At 35.4% G+C, this 25,656-nt stretch overlaps 1 protein-coding gene across 2 annotated transcripts; it reads right to left on the bottom strand.

The window, feature by feature from the left end:
• Positions 1-560: 560 nt before the first annotated feature.
• LOC127563233 (cytochrome P450 2J4-like) lies at positions 561-22,444 on the bottom strand. Of its 2 annotated transcripts, XM_051999559.1 has the most exons (9): positions 22,094-22,398; positions 19,163-19,325; positions 18,396-18,545; positions 16,337-16,497; positions 14,373-14,549; positions 11,132-11,267; positions 9,687-9,874; positions 2,839-2,977; positions 561-1,891 (listed from the first exon to the last, which is right to left on the bottom strand). In XM_051999559.1, the coding sequence occupies exons 1-9, from the start codon at positions 22,307-22,309 to the stop codon at positions 1,710-1,712; spliced, it is 1,512 nt and encodes a 503-aa protein (XP_051855519.1). In that variant the 5' UTR covers positions 22,310-22,398; the 3' UTR covers positions 561-1,709. The 2 variants fall into 2 exon arrangements, 1 of the variants encoding a protein (XP_051855519.1); XR_007953933.1 differs by lacking the exon at positions 561-1,891 and having other exon boundaries at positions 2,891-2,977; positions 7,208-9,874; positions 22,094-22,444.
• Positions 22,445-25,656: the final 3,212 nt, after the last annotated feature.

The following is a 25,656-nucleotide window of genomic DNA, read 5'->3' as shown; positions in this document are numbered from 1 at the left end:
TATCTTGTGTACCAAGGAAGGAAGTTACCACTTAATATCAATTTACCAGTTGAATATTAGGGAAAACTTGATCAGATTCTTAAATAAAAATAGAAATAGACCTAGATGGAAGTATTTTCTTTCCATACCCCAAATGATCACATAGAGCAACCTTCAAGTGTTATAGACTTCACTTCACAGAGTACTGCCTAATTAGCGTGATAACGACAACTAACACCATAGAGTGTTTTCCATTTCTTACTCAGACAATTTATCAATATACATGGATTTATAGTGGGTGTTTAACCAATGTTTGTAGAATTGAACAAAATTCAAAAAAAATATTCAGAGAAATATGAAATAAATTTGGACTAGGATTGTTGTTTTCTACCTCTAAAGACAGGCAGAGATTATCATCTTATCTTTTCCTAGGAATTAAACAAAAAACAAACAAACAACCTTTTTATTTAGAAAACTCTTTCATTTTCCCTTCTTGTAAACTAGACTTAATCCCACTCACATTATAAGGCTGCTGTGGTCATGATTAAAATCTGTAAATAAGAGAAACTAACACAGAAGAGTTACAAGTACAATTAATTTATTGCCCTTGGCTAGCAATTTTCCAAAAGATGTCTCCATGGTACAAGATACAAGGACCTCCTTATAGATTCACTCAGCATTTTTAATTGTTTAATGGAGGAACATTAGAAAAGATAACACAAACAATAAATGAGGAATAATTATCTTACCAATTCACATTGGCATTTACATTTTGTATTTAGGTTTTGATTTTCAGCATGGAAATCTATTTTGTGTAAACATCTCTCATAAGAACAAGGAAACCTGAGAGAAATAGAGAATTTTAATAGATGAGCAAAACAAAGGTGGGCACATTCTTGGTTTCATGTGAGTATAATAGCAGAATGCTTATGATATATCATCAATACTATGGTTTTTAATAGGAATGAGAAACTCAGTTCATCAACAAATGGGTTAATATTTCCCACTGTGAACGTCAAAGAAATTATGAATGTGAAAGGAAGTTTTTTTAAAGATGAAACAATCATCATTATTAATGGACTCCTTCTCTATGCTAGGCACTGGACTGGATGCTATAGATGCAAAGACATAAGGAAAATAATATTTGCCTGCAAGCAATATATGATTTATAAAGATCTCTTAGGATCATCCTAATCAACCATAGGATTTAAAGTTTCTGAAGCCTTCCCCAAAATCACATCCCATGTATGAGTTATAAGCCCAAGAGAGAGAGGAATAATTAATCAAAGTTTGGCCCCACTGCTTGAATTAGGGAAAAGAATAGTGTTGGTTCTCAGTTCAGAGCATCCTAGGGTTGTCAATTTAGAACTGGAAGAGACTTTAGGTATCTTCCTTTTTCTCAATTTAGATTTGAAAAAAGAGGCAGAGTTTCAAGGATATGACCTGAAATTACCCAACTAGTAGGTGACAGAGCTGAGATGTGATCTCCAAGTCCTTAAACTTCTAATCTATCAAAGAGTCTGTGTTATCCTTTTGCTGGTGTTCACGCCTCTCCTTTTTCTGAGTGGGAATGTTCACACTGGACAACAGATACTCTTCCTTGGTCTCATCTTTTTCTCTCCTTGACTTCTCTCTGTGTCCCTAGCCAAACTCCAAATGCAGGGAGGATCAGGATGCTTCAAGATTTTCCCTGTGCCTCTTGGAATATGACCCCATAGGCATTGCTTGGCCTACATCTCTCGAGGAATGGCACAGATTTTGTAGGGGAGAGGAGACATCGTGGTTGTATATTGGACATCCAGGCTCAGCTCAGTGTTTGGGGGAGGCTGGAATGTGAACTTCTGGAGGAGGCTGGTGAAGAAGAGGAAGAGCTCAGCCCGAGCCAGCTGTTCTCCCAGGCAGGCCCTCTTTCCTAAAAGGCAAGGAGATCAGAAAGGAGTAAATCCACACTAATGCTTGGCACAGGCTGGGGGTTGAGATTGGGGATCTTGAGAGCCTGGGCATGAATCCTGCTACTGGGATTGGCCTTAGAGTCAGTAACTAGCCCACAATCACAATGCTCATAATGGTCAGAGGTGGAATCTGGACCTAAATCTTCCTTGCTGCATTTCAGGCACCTTGTCCACCAAGCCATCTTGTGATTAACTTCAGAAATTTACCAGGTGAAATACTTCATAATGTGGGCAGAGGACCTGGGGTCCGATCTTTCCTGGGATGCTTCTCACTTGGATAGCACTGGACACATCAACCTGAGTAGGCCCAATTTTGCTTAACTATGAAATGAAGGAGTTGGATGATATAGCCCTCAAGTGCCCTTCTAGTTCTGTGCCTAAGAACTGGCTTTTGTGCAGGCTTAGGAAAGGTTCCTGCTCTGAATTTAAGCCAGATGGGTTCAGTAGAGACTGTTGGACCTGGAGTTAGGAAGTTTTCAGTTCAAATCTAACCCTGATTCTAAGAAACTGTGTGAACCTGGGTAAAAGACCCAACTGCTCTCAGTCTTAGCTTCCTCATGTGTAAAATGGGGATAATAATAGCATGCAGGATAATTGCAGGATAAAGAGGTAAAGGACTTTGCCAACCTTAAAGATAACATAAGTGCTAGGTACGAATGTGACTGTTCCTCTTCTTCCTTCCCCTCTTTCTCCTACTCTTCCTTCTCCCTCCCTTCTTTTTCTTCCTCTTTCTTCTGTTCCTTTTCCTATTCCTACTATTGTTATTTTGTCAATAGCAGACAATCACTGACTGTTAGTATATGCATTCACATAATGTGGGTTTCAGGAAGTGGAATTTGAAGTTTCTTCATGTTAAATAGTTGCTGCCCCCAGGCCCAGGACCCTCTCCCTACTAAGTGTAGCTCACCTATCGAGAAAGGCAGAAAAGACTCTCTTTTCTTAAATTGGCCATTCTCCAGAAAATGTTCTGGGTTGAAGGTTTCCGGGGTAGCCCACTCCTTGGGGTCCCTATGCAAAGCAGTCAAGTTGGTCGCCAGCATGGTCCCCTGGGAACAAAAGAAAAGACTTGAGTCCAGGTTATTTTGAGGAAGAAAGAACCTTGTCCACCCTCTCATTTTACAGAAAAGGGAACTGAAAGTCAGAGGGAGCCTAGAACCTTCTGAAGACACATAGCTTTTTAGTGGCCAAGCCTGTTGTAGAACCCCAGATTTTTTAAGTCAGGGACTGCCAACTAGTTTGGGATCACAGCCCTTTGGAAGCCTGGCAATCCTATTACCTTTTTTTTCAAAATAATTTTTTTAAAAAAATGAATCAAATAGAATACATAGGATCATTAAGGAAATTAATTATCTTGCAATACAAGCATAACAATATGAACAAAAAAATCGAACTCATGGACTCCAAGTTAAGAAGATTGATCTTAAGTTAAGAAGTCCTAAAGTTATGACTGGAAAGGCCTTTGGGGCCACTTTTTCATATGACTAGAAATTGTTTTCATTTCTTCATCTGAAAATTTTTTGTTCATATTCTTTGATTATCAAATTGAGAGTGGCTTGAATTATAACAAATTTGAGTGAATTCTCTATATATTTTAGAAATGAGGCCTTTATCCAAACCCTTGAATGTAAAAATGTTTTCCCAGTGTATTGCTTTCCTTCTAATCTTATCTGCATTAGTTTTGTTTATATAAAAAAAATTTAACTTGATAAAATAAAAATTATCTATTTTGTGATCAATAATGATTTTCAGTTCTTCTTTGGTCATTAATTACTTCCTCCTCCACAGATCTGACAGGCAAACGATCCTATGTTCTTGTAATTTGCTTACAATATCACTATGTCTACATTCAAGAACCCATTTTGACATTATCTTGGTATACAGTGTTAGGTGTGGGTGGGTAAATGCCTAGTTTTTACCACACCACTTTCCAGTTTTCCCAGCAGTTTCTGTCAAATATTGACAAATAGATTTTTCCACCCAAGAGCCGGGGTTTGGGGGTTTGTCAAACACTAGGTTACTATAGTCATTGACATTTTTGTCCTGTGAATCTTATCTATTCCACTGGTCAATTAATCTATTTTTTTAGCCAGTACCAAATGGTTTTGATGACCACGAGTTTATACTATAATTTTTGGTCTGGTACAGCTATGCCACTTTCCTTTATGTGTTTTTCATTAAATCCCTTGAAATTCTTGACATTTTGTTCTTTCAGATGAACTTTGTTATATTTTTTCTAGGTCTGTGAAATAATTTCTTGGCAGTTTGATTGGTATGATACTGAATAAGTATATTAATTTAGGTAGTATTTTTATTTTTATTATATTCAGTTGGCCTACCCATGAGCATTTGACATTTTTCTAATTGATTCGATTTGACTTTACTTTTTTTTGGAAATTGTTTTGTAGTTGTGTTTATGTAGTTCCTGATTTTGCCTTGGCAGACAAATATATCATTGTCAGTTATTTTGAATGGAATTTCTCTTTGTGTCTCTTGCTTTTATTGGTGATTTATAAAAATGCTGATGATTTATTTTGTATCCTACAACATTGCTAAAGTTGTGCATTGTTTCTAGTAGGTTTTTAGTTGATCCTCTAGGCTTCTCTAAGTATACCTTCATATCACCTGCCAAGAGAGATAATTTGGTTTTCTTATTCCCTACTTTAATTCTATTAATCACATTTTCTTCTCTTAATGTCAAAGCTAACATTTCTAATATAATATTGAACAGTAATGGTGATAGTGGGCAACCTTGTTTCATCCTTTTTTCTTATTGGGAATGATTTTAATTTGACCCCCTCATATATAATACTTGCAGATGGTTTTAAATAGATGCTACCAATCATTTTAAAGATAATCCCATTTATTCCTATACTCGCAAGTGTTTTTTTAATAGGAATGGATGTTGGATTTTATCAAATGCTTTTTCTGCATCTATTGAGATAATCATATGCTTTTTTTAGTTTGGTTATTGCTATACTCAATTATGCTAATAATTTCTCCTAATATTTCACTGGCCTTGCATTCGTGGTATAAATTTGACTTGGTCATGGTGTATTATCCTAGGGGTGACTTTCTGCAATCTGCTAATATTTTATTTAAGACTTTTGCATCAACATTCATTAGGGAAATTGAACTATGCTTTTCTTTCTCTGTTTCCATCCTATCTGATTTAGGTATCAGCACCATTTCTGTGTCATAAAATGAATTTCGCATGATTCCTTCGTTCTCTATTCTTTTCAAATAGTTTGTATAGTATTTGAATTAATTGTTCTTTAAATGTTTGGTAGAATTCACATATAAGTCTATCTGGCCCTGGGGATTTTTTCCTAGGAGTTGATTAATAGCTTGTTCTATTTCATTTTCTAAAAGGGACTATTTAAGTAATTTATTCCTCTTCTATTAATCTGGGCAATCTTTATTTTTGAAGATATTGCTTCATTTCCCTTAGATTATCATATTTATTGACATATAGTTGGGCAAAATAACTCCTAATTATTGCTCTGATTTCCTCTTCATTGGTGGAAAATTTTTAGTTTTCATTTTTGTGACAAATAATTAGATTTTCTTGTTTCCTTTTTCTAATCAAATTAAATGGAGGTTTATCTTTTTTTTTTTTTTTTGTAAAACTGATTCTTATTTTAATTCAATAGTTTTCTTACTTTCAATTTTTTTAATCTCTCTTTTTATTTTCAGAATTTCAAATTTGGTATTTAATTGGGGCAGGGGGTTAATTTGTTCCTTTTCTAGGTTTTTTTTTTTTTAAAATACAAGTCCTATTCATTGATCTTTTCTTTTTCTATGCAAGTAAACATCTAGAGATATAAAATTTCCTCCATTAATTGTTTTGGATGCATCCAACAAATTTTGGCATGTTGTCTCATTTTTGTCATTATCTTAAATGAAATTATTGATTGTGTGTATGATTTGTTGTTTCACCCACTCATTCTTAAGGATTAGATTATTTACTTTCCAATTAATTTTTTGCCTATTTTGGCCTAGCCTTTTACTGCATGTAATTTTTATTGCATTATAATCTGTGAAAGATTCATTTACTATTTCTGCCTTTCTTCATTTGATTTTGAGGTTTACATGCCCAAACACATGTTCTTTTTTATATAGGTAGCATGCATTGCTGAGAAAAGGGTATATTCCTTTCTGGCTCTATTCAGTTTTCTCCAAAGTTCTCTAGAATTCTATTTTCTACTTTAACTTATTTCTTTACTATTTTGTGGTTTAATTTGTCTAGTTCTTAGGGAGAAAGGTTGAGATTCCCTCAATAGTGTAGTTTTACTGTTTAATTCTTTTTGCAGCTTTCTAACTTCTCCTCAAGGAATCTGGTTGCCATACCAGTTGGTGTATATATGTTTAGTGTTGATATTACTTCATTATCTATGGTACTTTTAAGCAAGATGTAGTTACCTTCCTATCTCTTTTAATTAGATCTATTTTTACTTTTGCTTGATCTGAGATAAGGATTGTTACCTCTGTTTTTTTTTTTTTAAACTTCAGCTGAAGTATAATAAATTCTACTCCAGCCTTTTATCTTTACTCTAAATGTATCATTCTGCTTTAAATGAGTTTTGTGAAAACAACAAATTGTAGAATTCTGGCTTTTAATACATTCTGCTTCCATTTTAGGGGTGAGTTAATCCCATTCATATTCACAGGTAGAATTACTATCAGTATTTCCTGCCATCTTGTTTATTTCCAGTTATATTTTTCTCTTCCTTTTCCCCCTTTCCCTCTTCCCCAATATTTTGTCATTGGTAACTCCCTTTCTCAAACAGCCCTCTTATTTTGCAATTCCTCCTTTTTATATCTTTCCACGTCTACTTCTCTTATCCCTTCTATTAGCCTCTTCCCTTCCTTTCCTTCTTCCTCTTCTACTTCCTTATAGGGTAAAACAAGTTTCTCTGTGAAATTAAATGTGTCTGATAATCTCTCATTGAGCCAAATATGACGAGAGTAAGATTTGCACAATGCTCATCCCCCTTCCCTCTTTCCCCTCAGTTGCAATAAGTTTTCTTTGCCTCTTCATGAGATCTAATTTACACCATTTTGACTCAATTTTCCTCTTTTGCCAGTAGAATCATGTTTTCTTCTCTTGTTTCTTTTTTAAAACATCACAATAAAATCAAATTATATCTGCAACCTCTAAGTATATCCATAACAGAGATACAGATATCAAGAGGTAAACATACCATCTTCCCATATAAAGGGAATATAAACTTTTTTTTTAACTTTTAAAAGAAAGTTATTTTTTATTTCCCTTTTACCTTGTTATGCTTCTCTTGAGTTCTTAATTTGAAGATCAAATTTTTTATTTATTACTTTTTTTCATCAGAAATAGATGAAATTCACCTGTTTCATTGAATGTCCATCATTTTCCCTGAAAGATGATGATGAATTTTGCTGGATAATTGATTCTTGGCTGCAATCCAAGTTCCTTTACTTTTCATAACATCAGATTCCATGGCTTTAGATCTTTTAGAGTGGAAGCTGTTAGGTCCTGGGTAATCCTAGTTGTGTCTCCTTGATATTTGAATTGTTTCCTTCTGGCTGCTTGCAGTATTTTCTCCTTGAATTGATCATTCTGAGATATTCCTATAATTTTCCTTGGAGTTTTCATTTTGGGGTCTTTTTCAGAAGATGATCAGTGAGTTCTTTCAATGACTATTTTACCCTCTGCTTCTAGTACATCCAGGAAGTTTTTCGTGACAATTTCCTGAAAGATGATGTCTAGGCTAATTTTTTTTCAACATAGTTTTCAGGAAGACAAATAATTCTTAGATTATCTCTCTGAGATCTATTTTCTAGGTCAGTATTTTTTTTTCAAAAAGATATTTTACATTTTCTTCTATTTTTTTCTTTTTTTTTCTTTCTTTCTTTCTTTTTTTTTTTTGGTTTTATTTGATTGATTGTTGAAGTCCCATCAATTCATTCCCTTTGTTCAATTTTACTTTTTAGTGAATTATTTTCTTTAGTTAACTGTTTTATCTCCTTTTGCATTTAGCCAATTGAACTTTTATATGAAGTGTTTTGTTTATTGCATTTTTTTCCATTTCACAGGTTTAGTTTTTCAATAAATGGTTTCTTTTTCTTATCTGTTTTGTAAAAAAAAAGTTATATGATTTTCCCATTCATCACATCTACTTTTAAAGAATTTTTCTTCAGATAATTTCTGGTTTTTCTTTTCCACACCCTCTTTCAAAGATCTTATTTTCTTTTCCCATTTTTCTTCTAACTCTCTTCTAAGATCCTTTTTTTTTTTTAATTCTTCAAAGAGAGCTTTGTAAAATGGAAAACTCATATCAACCTTTGGGGCTTCATCTGGAACTGCCTTCCTTTTTAAATCCTAAGAATTTGAGGTCTGTTCTTCTCTTTGACCATAAAATTTGTCTATGGCCAGAATTGTTTTTGCTTTTTTGCTCATTATTTTTGAGATTGAAGTTTACTCTTAAGATAAAGAAGTGATAGCCATTTTAGTTTGACCTGGGGCAGTTCTGCTGACTGGCTTCTGGGGCTGGGTAAGCACAGCTGGTCCCACAATCCTCCTGATCTCAGAGGCTCTCAATTTGCCTTTTGTATTGATTTTGGGGGTGTCTTGCAGGGAATCTTCAAAAATACATGTTTACAACCAGGGCATAGTAGTCTAAAACCCTTGCAGTAGGTTCCCTGAAGTAGGGATGCAACAATGGCCTGGTTCCCTGTACTGTGATCTGGGCTTGGCAGCCTCTCCCCCTGCCTGATTAAAACAGACATTCTGAAGTTCTTCCAAAGTTTCTTCTTTTGGAAATTTGTTGTACTCCAAATATTTGTAGCTTCTGTCACTCCAAAACAAGTTTAGAGGCTTAATATGCTATTGGCTTGAGAGGTCAGAGAAAATCACATAAAGCTATGTCTGCTCTCTGCTATCTTGCCTCCATCCCTCAGAGTCATAACTTTAGGACTGGAAGGGATTATAGAGGCCATTAGGACCATCCTTTTCATTTTTACAGATGAGTAAACCAATACATGGAAAGGTAGACCAATTCAAATTCATCCAGCTTGTGGCAGGAGGAAATGATCCCAAATGCCTTATTCTAAATTGCCTTTTGGGGGCAAGTTTGATGCCATCATCACCAGGTAATTTTTCTTCCAGCTGACCTCTGCCCCTCTGCCCCATATGGGACCATCTTATGAATCAGATTGTAAATGAGTAATCTTCACAGATAGTAATGCGCCATAAATCAGGATATTCCTTCAAAACTCCTGTCAGAAATGATGGTTACAAATATCAGTTACTGTGTAAGACTTATGGGACTGGTGTTAAGGGATCCTACTCAAAATTTTTGATATAGATGGGATAAATTTTAACATTATAGTCTTTAGGGCTAGCATCCTTTCATATTTATAGATGAGGAAATTGAGGCTGGCAGGTGAAGTGACTTGTCAAGAGTTACATAGTAAGTATCTGAGACTGAATTTCAAGCCAGGTCTTCCTGACTCCATTTCTATATCCACTGGTTTTTTTTTTTTTTTTGGTTGTTGTTGTTGTTTGTTGTTTGTTGTTGTTTTTTTTTTTTATAAGAACCCCTAGCTTCCTTGTGTCTTGAATATAAAGATATACCTGTGTGTATTTAGATAACCTGGTTTAGAAAGAGCTGTTCTTGTGGAAGAAGCTCCTAGAGCAAGACAAATGGTGAGTTAATAATAAGGCATTAGAAGTAGGTGGAAAAATAATCTTTTTAAGTTCATGGTGGGGGATTTTTTTACCTTCGGCACATGATATCCTGCCACTGTGGTATCAACCACAGCCATCCTGGGTACATTGAAAGGAATAATATCTCCCATTCTTTGAACTTCATGAACAGCTGCATTAGTGTAGGGCATATTCTCCTTATCAGCCATGGTGGGCTGTCGAGATTGGCCAATCACTTTGTCAATCTCAGCTTGTATTTTGCCTGGAAAGTAGAGGTAGAATTTTTGAGACCCAAACATTATCTCCCATTCATAGAGTGCTTTAATGTTTGGAAAAAATCTGACAAATATTATCTTATTTGATCATCACAAGTTTTCCATAAGGATCCTGCTATTATCCCCATTTTTGTAGATGAAACTAAGGCAGAAGTCAAGGGACTTACTCAGATTTTCATATCTAGGTAGATGTGAATTCAAATCTTTCTTTCCCTTCTCATTCATTTTTTTTTTCCTGATCAAATGGGAGAAACACATGCATGGCTTTGTAAAAGTTTGACTTGACACTTCACTGAACTTGCCAAGCCCTGTAGCTTGGAGACTCCACTGATTAAAGTCAAATAAGACCATTTGTGGGGTTGGGAAGATATGCAGGAATGTGACATTATGGAATTATGGATTCAAATTTTGGCTTTACCAGGAACTATTTGAGATCCATGAACAAGAATCACTTGGGATCTCATTTTCTGTATATCTAAAATGATCAGGTCTCACTAGACTTTGCTCAAGGTCTTTAAATCACTTAATTTCTCTCAGTCTTGTTTTTCAATTCTGTAAAATGAGAGGTTGGACTTTATGGTCTCTAAGAGTTCCTCTAACACTTAATCTAAAGGCCTTATGACTTTCTGTAGATTGAATCAATAATACATCCTTCAATTAAGTATTTCTAATTTGAAATCTATGATAATTCATCATATTTAATAGAATAAAAATATATATTAAAATGTTATTTTTTTGTGAGCACATACTGTTTCCTTAAAAATAGTTACAACATAGTATAAGAAAGGTAATAAAATAATATGTGGTGTTTTTGTAACACTTTTAGGTTTACAAAACATTTAATGTTTACCATTTTCTTTTATTCTGGGTACAATCATATAAGATAGGAACTATTATTGTCTCTATTTTATAGATGAAAACACAGAGATTGAGAGAAGGTATGTGATTTGCTCAGAGTCACATGGTTGGGAAGTTTGTGAGGCAATATGTGAATTTATATCATTCTGATTAAAGTTTTATACTCTCTATTATCCAGGCTGCAGCTAATATCATATGGGGACTTGAAAAATGTTTTGCTGTCAAAAGGGTTTCGTATAATGGGGAAAATGATAATCACTGCTTTATTCCAATGAGAATTGAAGCAAAATAATGTAACGTGCTTGGCAAATTTTGAAGCTTTCTGTAAATGGGAAGTCTTCTGAGAATAATTCTACAGGGTTGCATAGCTTGCTGCCATCACTTACCTTGGATCTCTGGATAAAGAGCCATGTACAACAGTCCCCACCTTAGTGTGGTTGAAGTTGTCTCTGTTCCAGCAAAGAAGAGGTCCAGGGTGCAGTAGACTAAATTTTTTTCATTAAAACTAGAATGGATGTTATCCTTAAATTAAAAAGACATGGATTAGTTGGTTAATTCAGAAAATAATCATGGCTTTCACCAAGCATAAAGAGCTTTCAGGCTCAATGGAACCACGAGTCAAAGTCAAGGTGAAAGATTTTGGGCTTCCCTTTTACCCCCAAGAACACAATCCCTGTTGAGAATGAGAGCTCCTACCTTTTTTGAAATAATATTTTTATAAGTACAGCTACAGACAATTTAAACATTTTTAAATGTGAATTTTTTTATAATAACTTTTTGTTTTTCCAAATGCATGCAAGGGTAGTTTTCAGCATTCACGCTTGCAAAACTCTGTTTTTTCTCTGTTCTTCTCTTCCTCCCCCTTCTTCTAGACAACAAATAATCCAGAAAGTTAACACTTTTAAAATATAAATCTGTGTGTACCAAATTTTCTCCATCCTTCCCTTTTTGCTAAGATGTTTCACAATTTGATATAAGTTCTGCATTCATGTTAAACATATTTTCATGTTAACCATGTTGTGAAAGAAGAAACTTAATGAAAGGGAAAATGCAAAAAAAAAAAAAAAAACCAAAGAAACAAAACAAAACAAAAAACAAAAACAAAAACAAAACAAACAAACAAAAAAAACAAAAAACAAAAATCAAAAAACAAAGGGAAAATTGAATACTTCTATCTACAATTTTATTTTGTCAGATTTTTTTTCTGAATGTGAATAGCATTTTCATTATGAGTCTTTTTGACTTATCTATAATCATTGTATTGCTTTGAAGAGCTAAGTCAATCATAGTAGATCATCTCATAGTTTTGCTGTTACAATGAATACTTACTAAAAGAGATTTAGGAAAAAATAGGAAGGGAGAAGGAAAATGAGCTACATGTATTAAAAAAAAAAAATCACAGCAGCTCTCTTCTCAAGACAAAAAAAATAAAAAATTGAGGGGATGCCCATCAATTATGCAATGAATCAAACTGTGATATGCATTTGTGATGGAATAATATTGTTTTCTGGGAAATAATGGGCATAATGAACTCAGGAAAAACAAACAAACTAGAGAGTCCTTGATGATTTACAATCATCCACAACTATTGTGATGGACTTATGAAGAAAAATTCTATTCTTATCCAAGGAAGAAATGATTTGTTTTGAAAACAGATTGAAGCATTCATATTCTCTTCTCTCTCTCTCTCTCTCTCTCTCTCTCTCTCTCTCTCTCTCTCTCTCTCTCTTTCTTTCTCTCTCTTTCTCTCTCTTTCTCTCTAATTTAATTTTAACTTATTTTTAATTTTCATTAGGGTGAGAGATCTATATTTTCTTTCACAATTTGACTTTTATGGAAATGTTTTACATAACTTCACATGTACTTTCTTAATTGTGGGAGGGGATAAAGGAGATAAATGAGCTCAAAAATCTTAAAAAAACGAATGTAAAACAGATTTGTTTTAAATGTAAATGGAGGAGATTTTTTTGAAAAATAAGTAAATTTGAAGAAAAAGTGTATTTTCATTTTCAGTCTGTGACCAACCCTGTGAGACAGGAGTTATTATTATATTCATTTTAGTTTAGAGGAAATTGAGGCAAACTGAGATTGAGTAATTTTTCCTAGCTCACAAGGCTAGTGTCTGAAATCAGATTTGAGCTCAGGTTTTCCTGATTCCAAATCCAATGCTCTAACCATTTTCAAAGTAATTGACTTGACAATCTCTTTTTTCATTCTATGTTCATATATCACATATCTCATGCTCTGTAGTTAGAGCAGTAGGTCGAAAGAACTGGTTTCATATATATCCACACTGCATAATTGTTGGACAAATCCTTTAATCTCAATCTCTCTCTCTCTCTCTCTCTCTCTCTCTCTCTCTCTCTCTCTCTCTCTCTCTCTCTCTCTCTCTCTCTCTCTCTCTCTCTTTTAGTTTCTCTGTTGTGCAATGAAGATAATACCTGTGCTACCTATCTCATGGCATTGCCTGGGAGAGGAAAAAACCCAAACATTTTGCAGGTGTTGACATACCACATGCATCTAAGTAACAGATTTATTGCCATTTCTTTGCATTAATATTATTATTTTTAAAGATAGATATTTTACCCTCTGGATTCATTCTTTTAATGAGTAAATGAATAGTATAAAATGCTTTACAATTTGTTGGCTTATTTCTCCATAATTTTGTGAAGCAGATAGTGACAATAATATTGTACTAATTTTTCAAATGGAGATACTGAGACTTAGAAAAAAATATTTTTCCTAATAAACTTGGATGATAAATAAAGGATCTATAATTCATGTAGAGGTCCAGTACTTTTTAATATAGAGGGCATAATCAAAATTTTTGAAATTAGGAAGCAACCTCTCTGGTATCAAACTCAAAAAAATTTAGGGTTATCAGACTATTCATAAAGATCCCTGGAGGTTCCATAATGACTTAAATTATCTATGTTCTAATGCATTTTATTTATTTGGTTAAACATTTCTAAATTACATTTTAAATTTTATTCTACAGTGCTTGAAAGTAACAAGGGCTGTAATACTGCCCATCTGTTTATTACATAAATTCTCAAAAGTGATTATATGTACATAAGGTTGATAATTAAACTTATTTTTATAGTGTCATAAAATTTACAAATTATATGCACACAATAATTCGGGATAGGACAGAGGGGAAAATTGGAAAGTTATGTTGTTATAAATGAGAAAAGTGAGGTACAGAGAGATAAAATCTTGGGGATGAAATATTAGTAACAAAACTTAATTCCAATCAGACTATCTAGTAATGAAAAAGGAAGTGGACTTGGAAACAGAAAAGGCTGGTTCAAATACAGGGTCAAATTCCCAACAATTTTGTAACTGGACTAAGTCAATTAACATCTCTATGCCTTGGTTTCCCCCTTTATTAAATTAGGGGGTGTAACTCAATGAGCATTATTGTCCCTTCCAATCCTAAATAGAAATGATGAGCTCTCTAGTAGTAAGCTCCATCTCTTATACTCTACCTCCCAGGATTGTCTCTGAGGAAAGACATTTACATTATGATAGAAATATAAGATTTTGAAAAATTTAACAACTCCCCCTTCCCAATTGTGCACTTTTTTTTCTATGCACAATGCCCACTTTCTATGACATCTACATTACCTTGGACATTTCTTTCAGGTAAGCATCAATGAAATCCTGGGGCTCCTCTGGATTCAGGTTTTCCTTGTGTTGTTTGATCACATCTTCTACAAAAGATTCTAGCTTTTTAAAATTTCTGAAGAGCTTCTGATGAGTTCCTGGCAGTAATTTCATTACAGATGGAAATATATTGAAGAGCTAAATAACATAAAAAGGACAGGGTAGGATGGCTGAGTGTCAATTCCTGTTTGACTTCCCTACTTCATTTTCATCTTAGGTCAGTCTATGGATTTTACCTTTTTTAGGGGCATGAAATCTCTGCTCCTGAATCCACTCTCCCTGTAACCACTGTCTCTCATCTCATACTGTTGTTCCTTTAACACTCAGGTTGCTGTCCAACTATGGAAGCACCAAGCTTTTGACCATATTTTGATGCATCAAAATAACTCTTTTAAGATGTCACCAATCTAGGCAGGTTCCACAGGTGCAAAGAATGAGTGGAGAGATGCATTCTAGAGAAATTGCCACCACTTGAGCCCAAATTTCCCTGTTAGCCCCACAGAATTCCCTTCTTTTGAATTACATTTTATTTCACTTAGGCAGAGGAGAGCCAATGACATTCACCTTTTTCCTTCATTTTCTTTCATAGTCAGACACTTGAGGACTTAAGTGAAAGCATGAACTAGTGACACATGCGTCACTGACCAACTAGGAAGAAGAGTAGATGTAATTCTGGAGTAAGATTTAGAAAGACCTGAGTTAGAATTCTGTCTCAGACATTTATTAGCTATGGGCAAAACATTAACTTACCTTAGTCTCAGTTATCTTATCCCTAAAATGGGGATACTAATGGCAACTATCTTAAAGGGTTGCTGAGAAGATCCAAAGAAATCAATTAATCAACAAGCATGTATTAAGCATTAAGTAATTGGCAAGAACTATAGAGAATCCTGGGCATCCAAAGGAAGAGGGAGAGATTCTAGTCCCTCTTCTCCAGGTAGTTCACCTTGTAATGGGATAGACACTATGGAAAAAACTAGGGACATATAAGATGTATGCAGAGTTGTTGAAAAATATTCTGAGAGGAGAAGGCACTAATAGCTGGATGGACTGGGAAAGCCATCCTGCAGTAGGAGGTGAAACTGGAGCTCATTCTTGAAGAAAGTCAAGAAGCAGAAGTTAGAAGAGAGAACATTCCAGACAACAAGGACAGTTACTGCAAAGGCACTGAGGTAAGAACTAATGTTTTTAATGTTATTTATAAACCTTAAAGGAAAACACTTAAAATATCTGTCTCTCTGTGTCTTTTCTTTCAGTCTCTCATTCTGTTTCTCTAGCTATTTCTATATCTTGTCTCAGTCTCTAAATCTCCCTGCCTACCTCCATCTTTGCTATCTCTCTCTGTTTCTGTTTCTGTGTTTATCTCTCTTTTGTAAAAAATGATTTCTCTCACACTTTGCTCAAGAGACAATTTTTCCATTAAGCTTTTACTAGTCATCCCAGCTTCTAATACTGCACTCACCATTATGTTTGCCCCATTATATTTATTTAGCTACATACACACCTACTTGAGGGCCTGTTGCTTCCTCTAACAGAATGCAAACCCCCTGAAGTCAGAACCTGTTTCATTTTCAATTAGTGCAATCTCATCACCTAGCACACAATAAATGCTTAGCAAATGTTTGTAAATTTATAATCTTGGTAAATATCTTAGGGACACTTAAAACAGTATAGAAATTTGTTTCTCCTTATCTGGAGATCACAGTGTTCTGTAAAACATAAGTCCCCCAGGCATTTTTTTTTATGTCACTGCTTATAAAGATCTTGTTTCTTTCCTCTCCCACTCTCAACCCTTTTACTGTTTAGAGGAAGTCATATACAAACTGACTCAGCTCTTGCCCAAATCACATAGTCATTCTGGTTTCTTTTCCCATGGAGGAAGTTGAAGTTGATTCAGCCATTCCTAGAAGGAGATGCTCTATTACCTGACACTCCCACCTGACCAAAAGCTTCATGACGTCATTCACAGTCTTCAGGAGCTCCCGAAATTGTGAATCATGGTACTCAAAACGATTCCCAAAAGTTACAGAGCAGATGATGTTAGAAACAGCATTGTTGATCACATAGTGGGGGTCAAAGGGCTGTCCTGTTGACCAGAATAGAATGGATTTCATCTTGAACATTTAAAGGAATCCAGCAGAATTCTTAATCTTCTTCTTTTCAATATATTTTTTTTCACTTTCACTCCCCACTTCCCAATACACATCTGCTTTAGTATTTTAGTCCATAATCAGCTAGTGGTTAAATAGATGTGAGGGGGAGCAGAATATTTGAGATTTAATTGGCATATTTTATTTCAACATATTTTACCTAAGTAGCTTTGAACAAGTTGCTTTAGTTGTCTTTGTCTCTATTTGTAATTAAGTAAAATGAGGTGGTTGGACTAGGTGATTCGTGAAAGCATTTCTATCCTCTGTGTTCTATATATCAGATATAGAATTATATATCTGATATATCATGTGTATAAATCTAAAAAGTTGTGCTTTTCGGAGTAGTGAGCAGGAGAACACACATGCATCTGTGTTGCATAGATATATGTATGATATATTAATATATATACACATGTGGGCTATTTGTATGCATATGAGTAGTAGGGTTTGAAATTGTAACTGGAGATACTGGAATTAAAAGAAAAATTAGGAGAATGAAAATAAGAAATGGAGGCAATATAAAGTAATGTGTAAGTGGCCCTGGATACAGGGAAATCTGGACAGCCTCAAACATTTATTTAAATTCTGGCCTTAACCCTAACCCTAGCTTGACATTTGTTAATTGGATAACTTTATTGTGATTCTGATGCCTTTCTATTATTGGTTATTTCCAGTTTCCCCTGTCTTTATCATGTCTGTACATAGTTGTTTGCATGTTGTCTTCCTCCTTAGACTAGGAGATCATTGAGGACAGGTACTCTTTTATTCCTTTCGTTATATCCTTAGTATTTAGCATAGTGCCTAGAATACAGTACTAGGCACTCAATAAATATGTTTAATTGACTAATCTTGGGAAAGTCACTTAAATATTATACTCCTCAGTTTATTAGTTTGAAGAATGGGAAAGAGGTTTGGATTGGTGATCTCCAAGGTTAATTACCTACCCTTAATCTAGGATAATAAGAGTATGCAAAGATGAGGAAAAAGGGGAAGTGGATGAGAATGAGAGGAGGCTGGAAAGGAAAAAAAAAAAAGGAAGCATAGAAAGAGGAGGGAGAATAGCAGAATGAATTTCTACAGTAAGAATCTTGTACAAAGAAAGATAACATGGATAGACTTTAGACCTTGCATCAATAAAATACTAACCAAAACTCAAAACTTGTTTCAAGGAGAAACAAGAAGGAAATAATTATTTAAAAAAATAATCAAAATTTTAAAAAGTGAATTCAGCAATATGTATGCAAGAATATATATAACATATATATGTATACATTATATATATGTATATACACACACACATACATACACACACACATTCTAAAGAGCAAAGCAGAAGAGATAAGAAAAAAAGAGAATGAAAGAGGACATATCAAGAAATGGAAATAGCTGATTCAATAACTAGATAGATAGAAGAATGATTAGGAAGAAAAAGAGTTAGAGAAGGACAGCAGGAGAAAATAGAGGCAGGATTGCCATGTGTGTGTCCATGTGTGTGTAGAGGCCAACCAAGGCAAGACTCCATGTGTGACATTTGAAAAACTGAAACATGTAAAATCTGTTTTAATGGAAGAAAATTATTATAATGGCATTCAAGAGACAACCATCAAGGCTTGTTTTCTTGCCTTATGATCTCATTTTTCCCTAGAGAACAATTTTGGGTCTTTGCAAACATTCCTTTGGGCCTTGGGGGGAAATATTTTGCCTATCTCTACTCTAGGGATGAGCTTTCCTCCCCCGCTTCTCCCATCCACAAGTATAAATACTCTTTAATGTTCATCAGGCCAAATGGAAAATCACAAGAAATTGAAAACATCTCTCTCTGACCAGTGCTCACCTTTTTCTTCCCTGATAGCCTCAGTGAGATACTTGGCCTCCATCCGTATTCGATCTTCCAGGGTCTTCTTTCCCAAACCAAAGTTCCTTAGAGTCATTAAGGCAAATCTTCTTTGCTGTTTCCACAGTTGGCCATTAGACATGATTAAGCCTAAGTAACAATATTAATAATAATTTATATCACTATTTCAAAAAATCTGTAATTTTACTGATGTGGTTATTCCCCTCACTAATGATGAAATTCAACTGAACAAACACTTAAAAAACTGAACAGAAACCTATTATATGCCCAACACTCTCCTGGATATATAAAATATTGGCTAGCTAGTTCCTGTTCCCAAAGAGTATACAGATTAATTAGGAAAATGACACAATTTTACTGTGGAGTACTTGGAAATGCCTGGAAGTTCTAATGACAAAACAGAAATGCTATGCCTCTAAGGTCCAATGATCTGTGTGTAGCCTTGGGTCCATAAATATAAGTTTCTTATTTCATCAGAGATGATTGGCTACTGGATGACTTTTTGCTTTGGACAAATGTGGACAGTGCAAGGAGCCCAAATCCTAATCTGAATGGTCAGATCTACTTGGAATGGTCCAAGCAGTCTCAAATGGCCTTTGCTGATTTCACCAATGTCATGGTCAAAGAAAGTAAGTAGGTAGTTTTCCATTGAAGAAATCACAACTTAAATGAAAACATGCTCTATATCATTATTGATTACAGAAGTGCAGATTGAAACAACTTACCAACTAATTCAGAGAACTTACCAGATGACTTAAAGATTTGAAGCTGGATAGGGATTTGGGGTCGATCAATAAAAACATCTCCTTGGTTGGCCAGAACCTCCTTGATCATTGGCAATCCAGTTACTGTTATAAAGTTTTGACTGAGCATATTCATGTACAAAATATTTCCGTATTCTTTGACAAACTGAAACAGTATTATTTTGAGTTGAAAACTTCCATTGCCTTTCAGGTTGATTTTTAAAATATTGTTATTAACTGACATTCTACTGGTGTCCACTCAATTTAGTCTTATCCAGTTCTACTCAATTAAGTTCAACTTATTCTAACAAACACTGAATCATCCAACTATATCTCAATTGCTATGCTAGATGATGATAAGCTAATAAGATAGTTACAAAGACACAAAATCACTTGCCTTGAGAAACTGATATTGGAAGAAAATGATCTGTGTATATTTAAGTCAATACCAAATACATGAAAAGGAAATTCTAACTGATTTTGGGGAGACTAGCACCTATGAGGTTATCAGGAAGACTTTCTTCAGGAGATGGCCTACTGAAACTGAACTTTGATGGCAACAGTGAATTCCAAAATATTCAGGGGAAAAAGGAATAATTTCAGTCACTATTATATTCAAAGGAGCATGATGAAACTTGGAATATATGACACAGAAAAATTCAGAGTTTAGTACACAGGAAAAACTTAGAGGTCAACAATTGAACCCTTTGTATGTTCATTGCAATGGGTAAAATGTCAACTCCCAGAAAGCAGAGACAGTTTCATTTTTTTTTTCTTAATCTCCAGTACCTAGTATAGTAACTGATACATATCAGGTATTTATGAAATGCTTGTTAATTGACTGATTAGATTCCCCCCCACCCAACATCAAACAAAGCCCACTCAAAACTCAATAGATGATCTCTGAGAGAGATAAAAATCAATCAATTCTGCTGCCAACATTGTCATGAATTTAGCAAGAATCGGACTCAGGTAACAGACACTCAGAGGCTTTCACCCCCTAATCTGATGGTATTACTTCTTGATAGTGCCCCAAAATAATTCTCTTCTGATTCAAGGACCTTAGACAGTGAAAGCCCTCAATTTTATAGCATATGATGATTATTTTCAGGAGGCAGCGATATTTAGACTTAAAAAAAATGAAAAAAAGAAAATGAGGTGAGTGGTGCTGTGTGATAAGGGCATAGCACCTGAAATCTCGTAAGATCTGAGTACAGATCCTACATTTGACCTCTACCAGGAATCAGTCAGTGAACCTTTTCCAAGATATTGTTTCTACTTATGTAGTATCTATCTTGGAGATGTATATTGAACATCATATGGGATAATGCACAGGATATTCTCTATAAATGTGCAAATTTCAATTTCACCTGGGAGGGAGCAGGAGATATTGCATTGAGACCAAGCATCAGCATAGGAATCATCAAATTTCAGGTAGGAGATCTCCGTTGGGTTATACCTGGATCTGTTCTTGGCCCTGGCTATCTAACATTTCATTAATGACTCCAACAAAGGTACAAGTGGGGTGCTCATCTAATTTGCAGTCAACACTAAATTGGAAAGGGTAGCTGGTTAATGGAGTTGACTAAAACAATTTCAATGGGCTGTGGTTGGCTCAATGCATTAAGGTGGAATTCAAAGGGATAAATGTAAATAAATGTACTTTAATCAGACTAAAGTACAAAAAACATTTTTACAAGTACATTTTCCCTGAAAAAGATCTGAGTCTTAGCAATTTGGTTTTCTTTTCTTTAAATTTCAATTCCTGAATTTCATTATAATTAGTTTCCTATATAGTCCCATTTTGTGCATTTAAAACCATGATTTTGAGGGAGTATCCGTGGATTTCTCCAGATTGACGGCCAGAGGGGTCCAGGACACAAAAAAGGTGAAAAAAATTCTTATATAAGAAAAAACTCTTATATATATGAGAAGAGTGTACCTAATTCTATTTAGCATTGTGATGTCAAGTATAGAAAATCATTGTTAGTGTTTGGTAAAATTAATTGAAACATGTTGGCAGCATAATGTTAATAGCCATAATTGACCAATAAGTCAAGTGAATGTCAGAGACTGATGTGTCTTGTACAAAGTCTGAAGATAAGAATTGTGGACTCTGGTTCTTAACTTTTCATAAATGTGTGTGTGTATATATATGTTCTTCTTGTTGTTGTCATTGATGTTATTGTCCCTTCATTAGTCTAATGAATCCTATGGTTCCTTCTCAGAAGGAAGTTTTTAAATGTGTATTAATAAAAGGTGTAGGATTATAAATGAAATCATTATATTAAAGTACAGGGATCAGAACATTTTTCTAACTTAAATTCAATGGCCTCAAGTTAAGTACCTCTGATTGTAGAATCTAAAGAGACTTCAGAGGCTGCCAGTACAATTTCTGCCAGTCCATCTAATAATGAACATTTATTAAGTGCTTACTATATACCAGGTACTGGGCCAAACCCTGAGATACAAAAAAAGCAAATGAAAGTCTCTCAAGGAACTTGCTTATCCCTTTATATATAATAGTAATAATAATAGTTGACATTTATCTAATGCTTAATGGGTGTCCATCAGTGTGCAAAGGACTTTAGAATTATTATCTCATTGGATCAGATTCACAGAAATTGAGTCAGAAGGGATCTCAGAAAGCAGGTAAACCTGATCAGGTACAAAAGGGAACTCCACCAGGACACACTCCACATGTGCAAAGTTTCTTCGGGTCCTACAGGTCAGAAGGAGGCTATGAATCTGGCCCTCGAAGCCCCAAACCAGACATTCTTTCCATTGTAAAAGAATGCCTCCCCAGGAAGTCCAGAGCAGAGATGAATACCTAGACTTGTTTGCTCCTTGCTCCAGCACATTATTCAACATATACCCCAGTTCCCGTGTCCCTCTCACATCCAGTGCATTCTCCACTCCCATCTCGTTCTTTACCTTTTGCATGGTGACTTGGGGTTTTTGGAAGTCCATCTGGTGGAAGTTGCCCAATATGGGCAGCTCCGGAGGGCCAGGGGGGTAGTTTAGATTCCTTCTTCTTCTTCTCTTCAGATAATGTGCCAGGACCAGGACGATGGCAGAGAGGAGAAGGAGGTTCTGTAGGGAGGCTCTTTCCCAAAGAGAAGGGATCACGTTTCTCAGAGAGAGCTGCATCTTTCCCAGCTCTGACAGGAAGGCCCAATGAGCCAAACCCCTCCTCCCTTTTCTCTTCCTGAATGGGGCTCCCGGAAGCAATGTTTTAAGCTCCAGCTATGTTTATCTCCGTGGAGTTTCTTCTTGGGCTGGTTTTATGGGCCTGCCTTTGCTCTGTGCCCCAGTCCTCTGCCCTCTGCCAGGGCCTGCTTTCTGGGAGCAAACACCACCCACTCCATAGGAAGAGAAAGCCAGGCTTGTCAGCTGGAAACCAGAAAGATGACTTGGTTAGAGAGGCTTGAGGAGGCTCCATACACAGACAGATCCACCCAGGGAGCCCCAAATCAGGGCAAAAGCTTTGGGGCAAGAAAGAACCCAGAGTCTCAGCCCTTGTTTAGGAGAGCATCAAGCTGAAACCCAGGGAGGCCAGGAAACTGACAAGGTCCTATCTCTCCTCTTAGGTTTTAGAAGATTCACTGTAACCTGATCAGCTGGTCCAGCCAGCACTCCACTCTCTATTGCAAGCTGCCTCCAAATAGGTTTGGGAACTAGCTTAGAGGGGCTCTGAACCTAGATTTCAGGGACTAGATTTTAGGTATAGTATATGATTAGATTTAAATGGATCTGTGAACTTGATTAAGAGAAAATAATTTCAACTTTATTGGAAGAATTAAAATAAAATTCAAATAGATTTGGAATATGTTGAAATAATTAGATTTTTGATAATAATAATGAAATTTGGATAGAATTAGAATAAACCAGAATGAAATTCCAAGAGATTGTAAGAAATGGGATTAAAATGTCAATATATTTGTAATAAATTAGAATAAAATTCTAATATATGTACAATACTGGGAAGTAACTAAAATAAAATTCTAATATATGTAGAATAATGGTGAATAATTAGAATAAAATGTCAGTTTAATTAAAACAATTGAAATAAAAAGTCAGTATTCTTCTTCTCCTTATACTCCTCTTTCTCTCTCTCCTCCTCCTCATCTTCCTCCTCTTTCTTTGCCCTTTGTTCTCTAAGAGGACCATGAGATCATGTGATGCCATGACATCTAAGTGCATTGGATTTAAGAGGGTGGTCCAAAGTTGCTGTCCTCACTTTCTCCTCCTGAGTCATCTGAGTTCAGTAGCAAGATATAGATTAGGACTGGAAGTTGCTTTGGATGCAATGACAAACCTTGGCCTTTTTAATTTAAGGCCCCTAGAAAGTCTTAGTTTGATTGAGGCAACTCCCAATCAGTGATTAAGGCTAGGTAAGAAATAAGGCAGGGGAGAGCTTCTTTTATGTAATTCAAAAAAAAAAAATCAATCTGGGAGACAAAGATCCTCAGGGGTTCTGACCAAAGCAAAAATTACTATTTACATTCACTCTGAGATAATCACTGTCTAAATGACTAAACAGTGATCCTGTGGGGCTTGGCCTGGGACCTATTGATGGTCAAAGACAGACAGAATGATTTAGATTTAAGTCATGGTCCTAGCTTGAGAATCTGATATCTTGGGAAGTTTCAGCAATGAAAATTTATGTTAGAAAGGGAAACACACACGTGTGTGTGTGTGTGTGTGTGTGTGTGTGTGTGTGTGATACACACACACATTTATGATTTGGTAAATTTGTTTGATGAATTTAAGTTAAAATTAAATGTAATTAAATTACATGTTAAGTCTTATACTTGGGCCCTCAAACTCAATTTGCAGGAAAACCAAGATAGACAAGGTATGACCAGAGAGAGTCTAGCTAACAAAAAGAGCTGGTAATTAAGTCCACAGCAAGATTAGTCTCAGCCACTGCTTTGCTAAGGCAGTTAAGAAGACTGTGGCCACCTCTAGGTTATAGTAAGAGATTCAAAGGATCCAGGGCTGGGGAAGTGATGGCTGTGCTATTCTCCTCAAAACTCTGGAGCATTGTGCTCTGTTCTGGGCATCACAGTTATAGAAAGGATCCTAGTGATCTATAGAGGAGGGAAAGAAGACTCATATACTTATAGATTTTTAATTGAAAAGAGAGGTTAGTACTTAGCCAAGTCAAACACCTCATTTTTCAGATGAAGAATTAAAGTATAGAGAAGGGAATGACTGATCTTGAGCCACATGGGTAGTATTAGAATAGATATCTAATCTGACTCCAAATCCATTGGTTTTTCCACTGTACCACCCTATCTCCAGATAAAAATAACCCTTGAGATTATTCCATAGAATAAATAATTGATGGATTTGGGGATATAGGAGAGGGTATGCATTTAAGAGGTGAGGATTAGGTAGGTCCTTTAAAGGGCTGCTAAGTAGAAGAAGGATTAGCTTTGTCCTGCTTAGTGACAAAGAGCAGAATTAGGAACAATAAGATATTTAGGCTTAATACAATGGAAGAAAACCCCAATTTCCAACTAGAGTTGTCCAAAAATGAAAGGGATTGTTTCTTTGAAACTCAAATCTCCTATGTAATCCTGATTTGGGGTACTTCCCTCTCTCTCATTGGAGAAAGTGGAGGATGGACATCAAGGAACTCTGCCCAGATCCCCCATTTGAGAAGGTGACTCCCCAACTGCCTTTAGAACTTCATCTTTACCCCATCCAACCAACCTTGCCTCTCATCCTTCCTTTCAGTTCTTTTAAATGAGTTTTCTTCTTCTATTGCATTATAAGTCTTTCTTTATATCTGTATTTGTGGTATCTGGAAGTTAACAGGCACTTGCTAAGTATTTAATGATGACATGCTTTTAAGAGGGATTAATTCCTCATCATGTGAGTTCAAGTATTGATTGGATTGCCATTCCAGGTTGGATGAGCATTCCTCAATCGATGAAAAAATACTCATCATTTAGAAAACATTTGTATTGTATGTACTGTGTGCCAGGAACTATACTAAGTGCTAAGGATACAAAAAAAGTAAAGAAAACATCCGAGTCCTTAAAAAGCTTCCAGACTATTATGCAAATCAACATGTATGTATGTGTCTGTGTGTAATATTGTAATGGGCCAGAACTCTGAAACAAGGATTCTTACAAGGTGTTAAGTCAGTGCAATTGATAAGACAATGGTTATCTAGTTTAGCATGGTGATTAACAGTTCTCTAGTTTAGTATGATTAAATTAATCTTACAACAAATAATGGTTCCCTAGTGATATAATGATTGGCTTATACTCAGTATGATGAATGGATTTAATTATAATAGAGTATTTAAGAGGTCAGAGTCAGAACTAGAGTGGGGACTAGGGCAGACTCGGGGAAGACAGAAGACAGAGGACTGGAGGTTGGAGCATAAGCTCTCATACTGAGACAGACTTCAAGACAGAGACCGTTGTGGTGGTCCTCTTGCTTCCTCCACAGAAACCAAGACATTTCTGAAGACCTCCATA

This window comes from Antechinus flavipes, chromosome 4 (genome assembly GCF_016432865.1).
Source record: "Antechinus flavipes isolate AdamAnt ecotype Samford, QLD, Australia chromosome 4, AdamAnt_v2, whole genome shotgun sequence".
Taxonomy (NCBI): Eukaryota; Metazoa; Chordata; class Mammalia; order Dasyuromorphia; family Dasyuridae; genus Antechinus; species Antechinus flavipes.
This window is presented reverse-complemented; position numbering and strand designations above follow the sequence as displayed.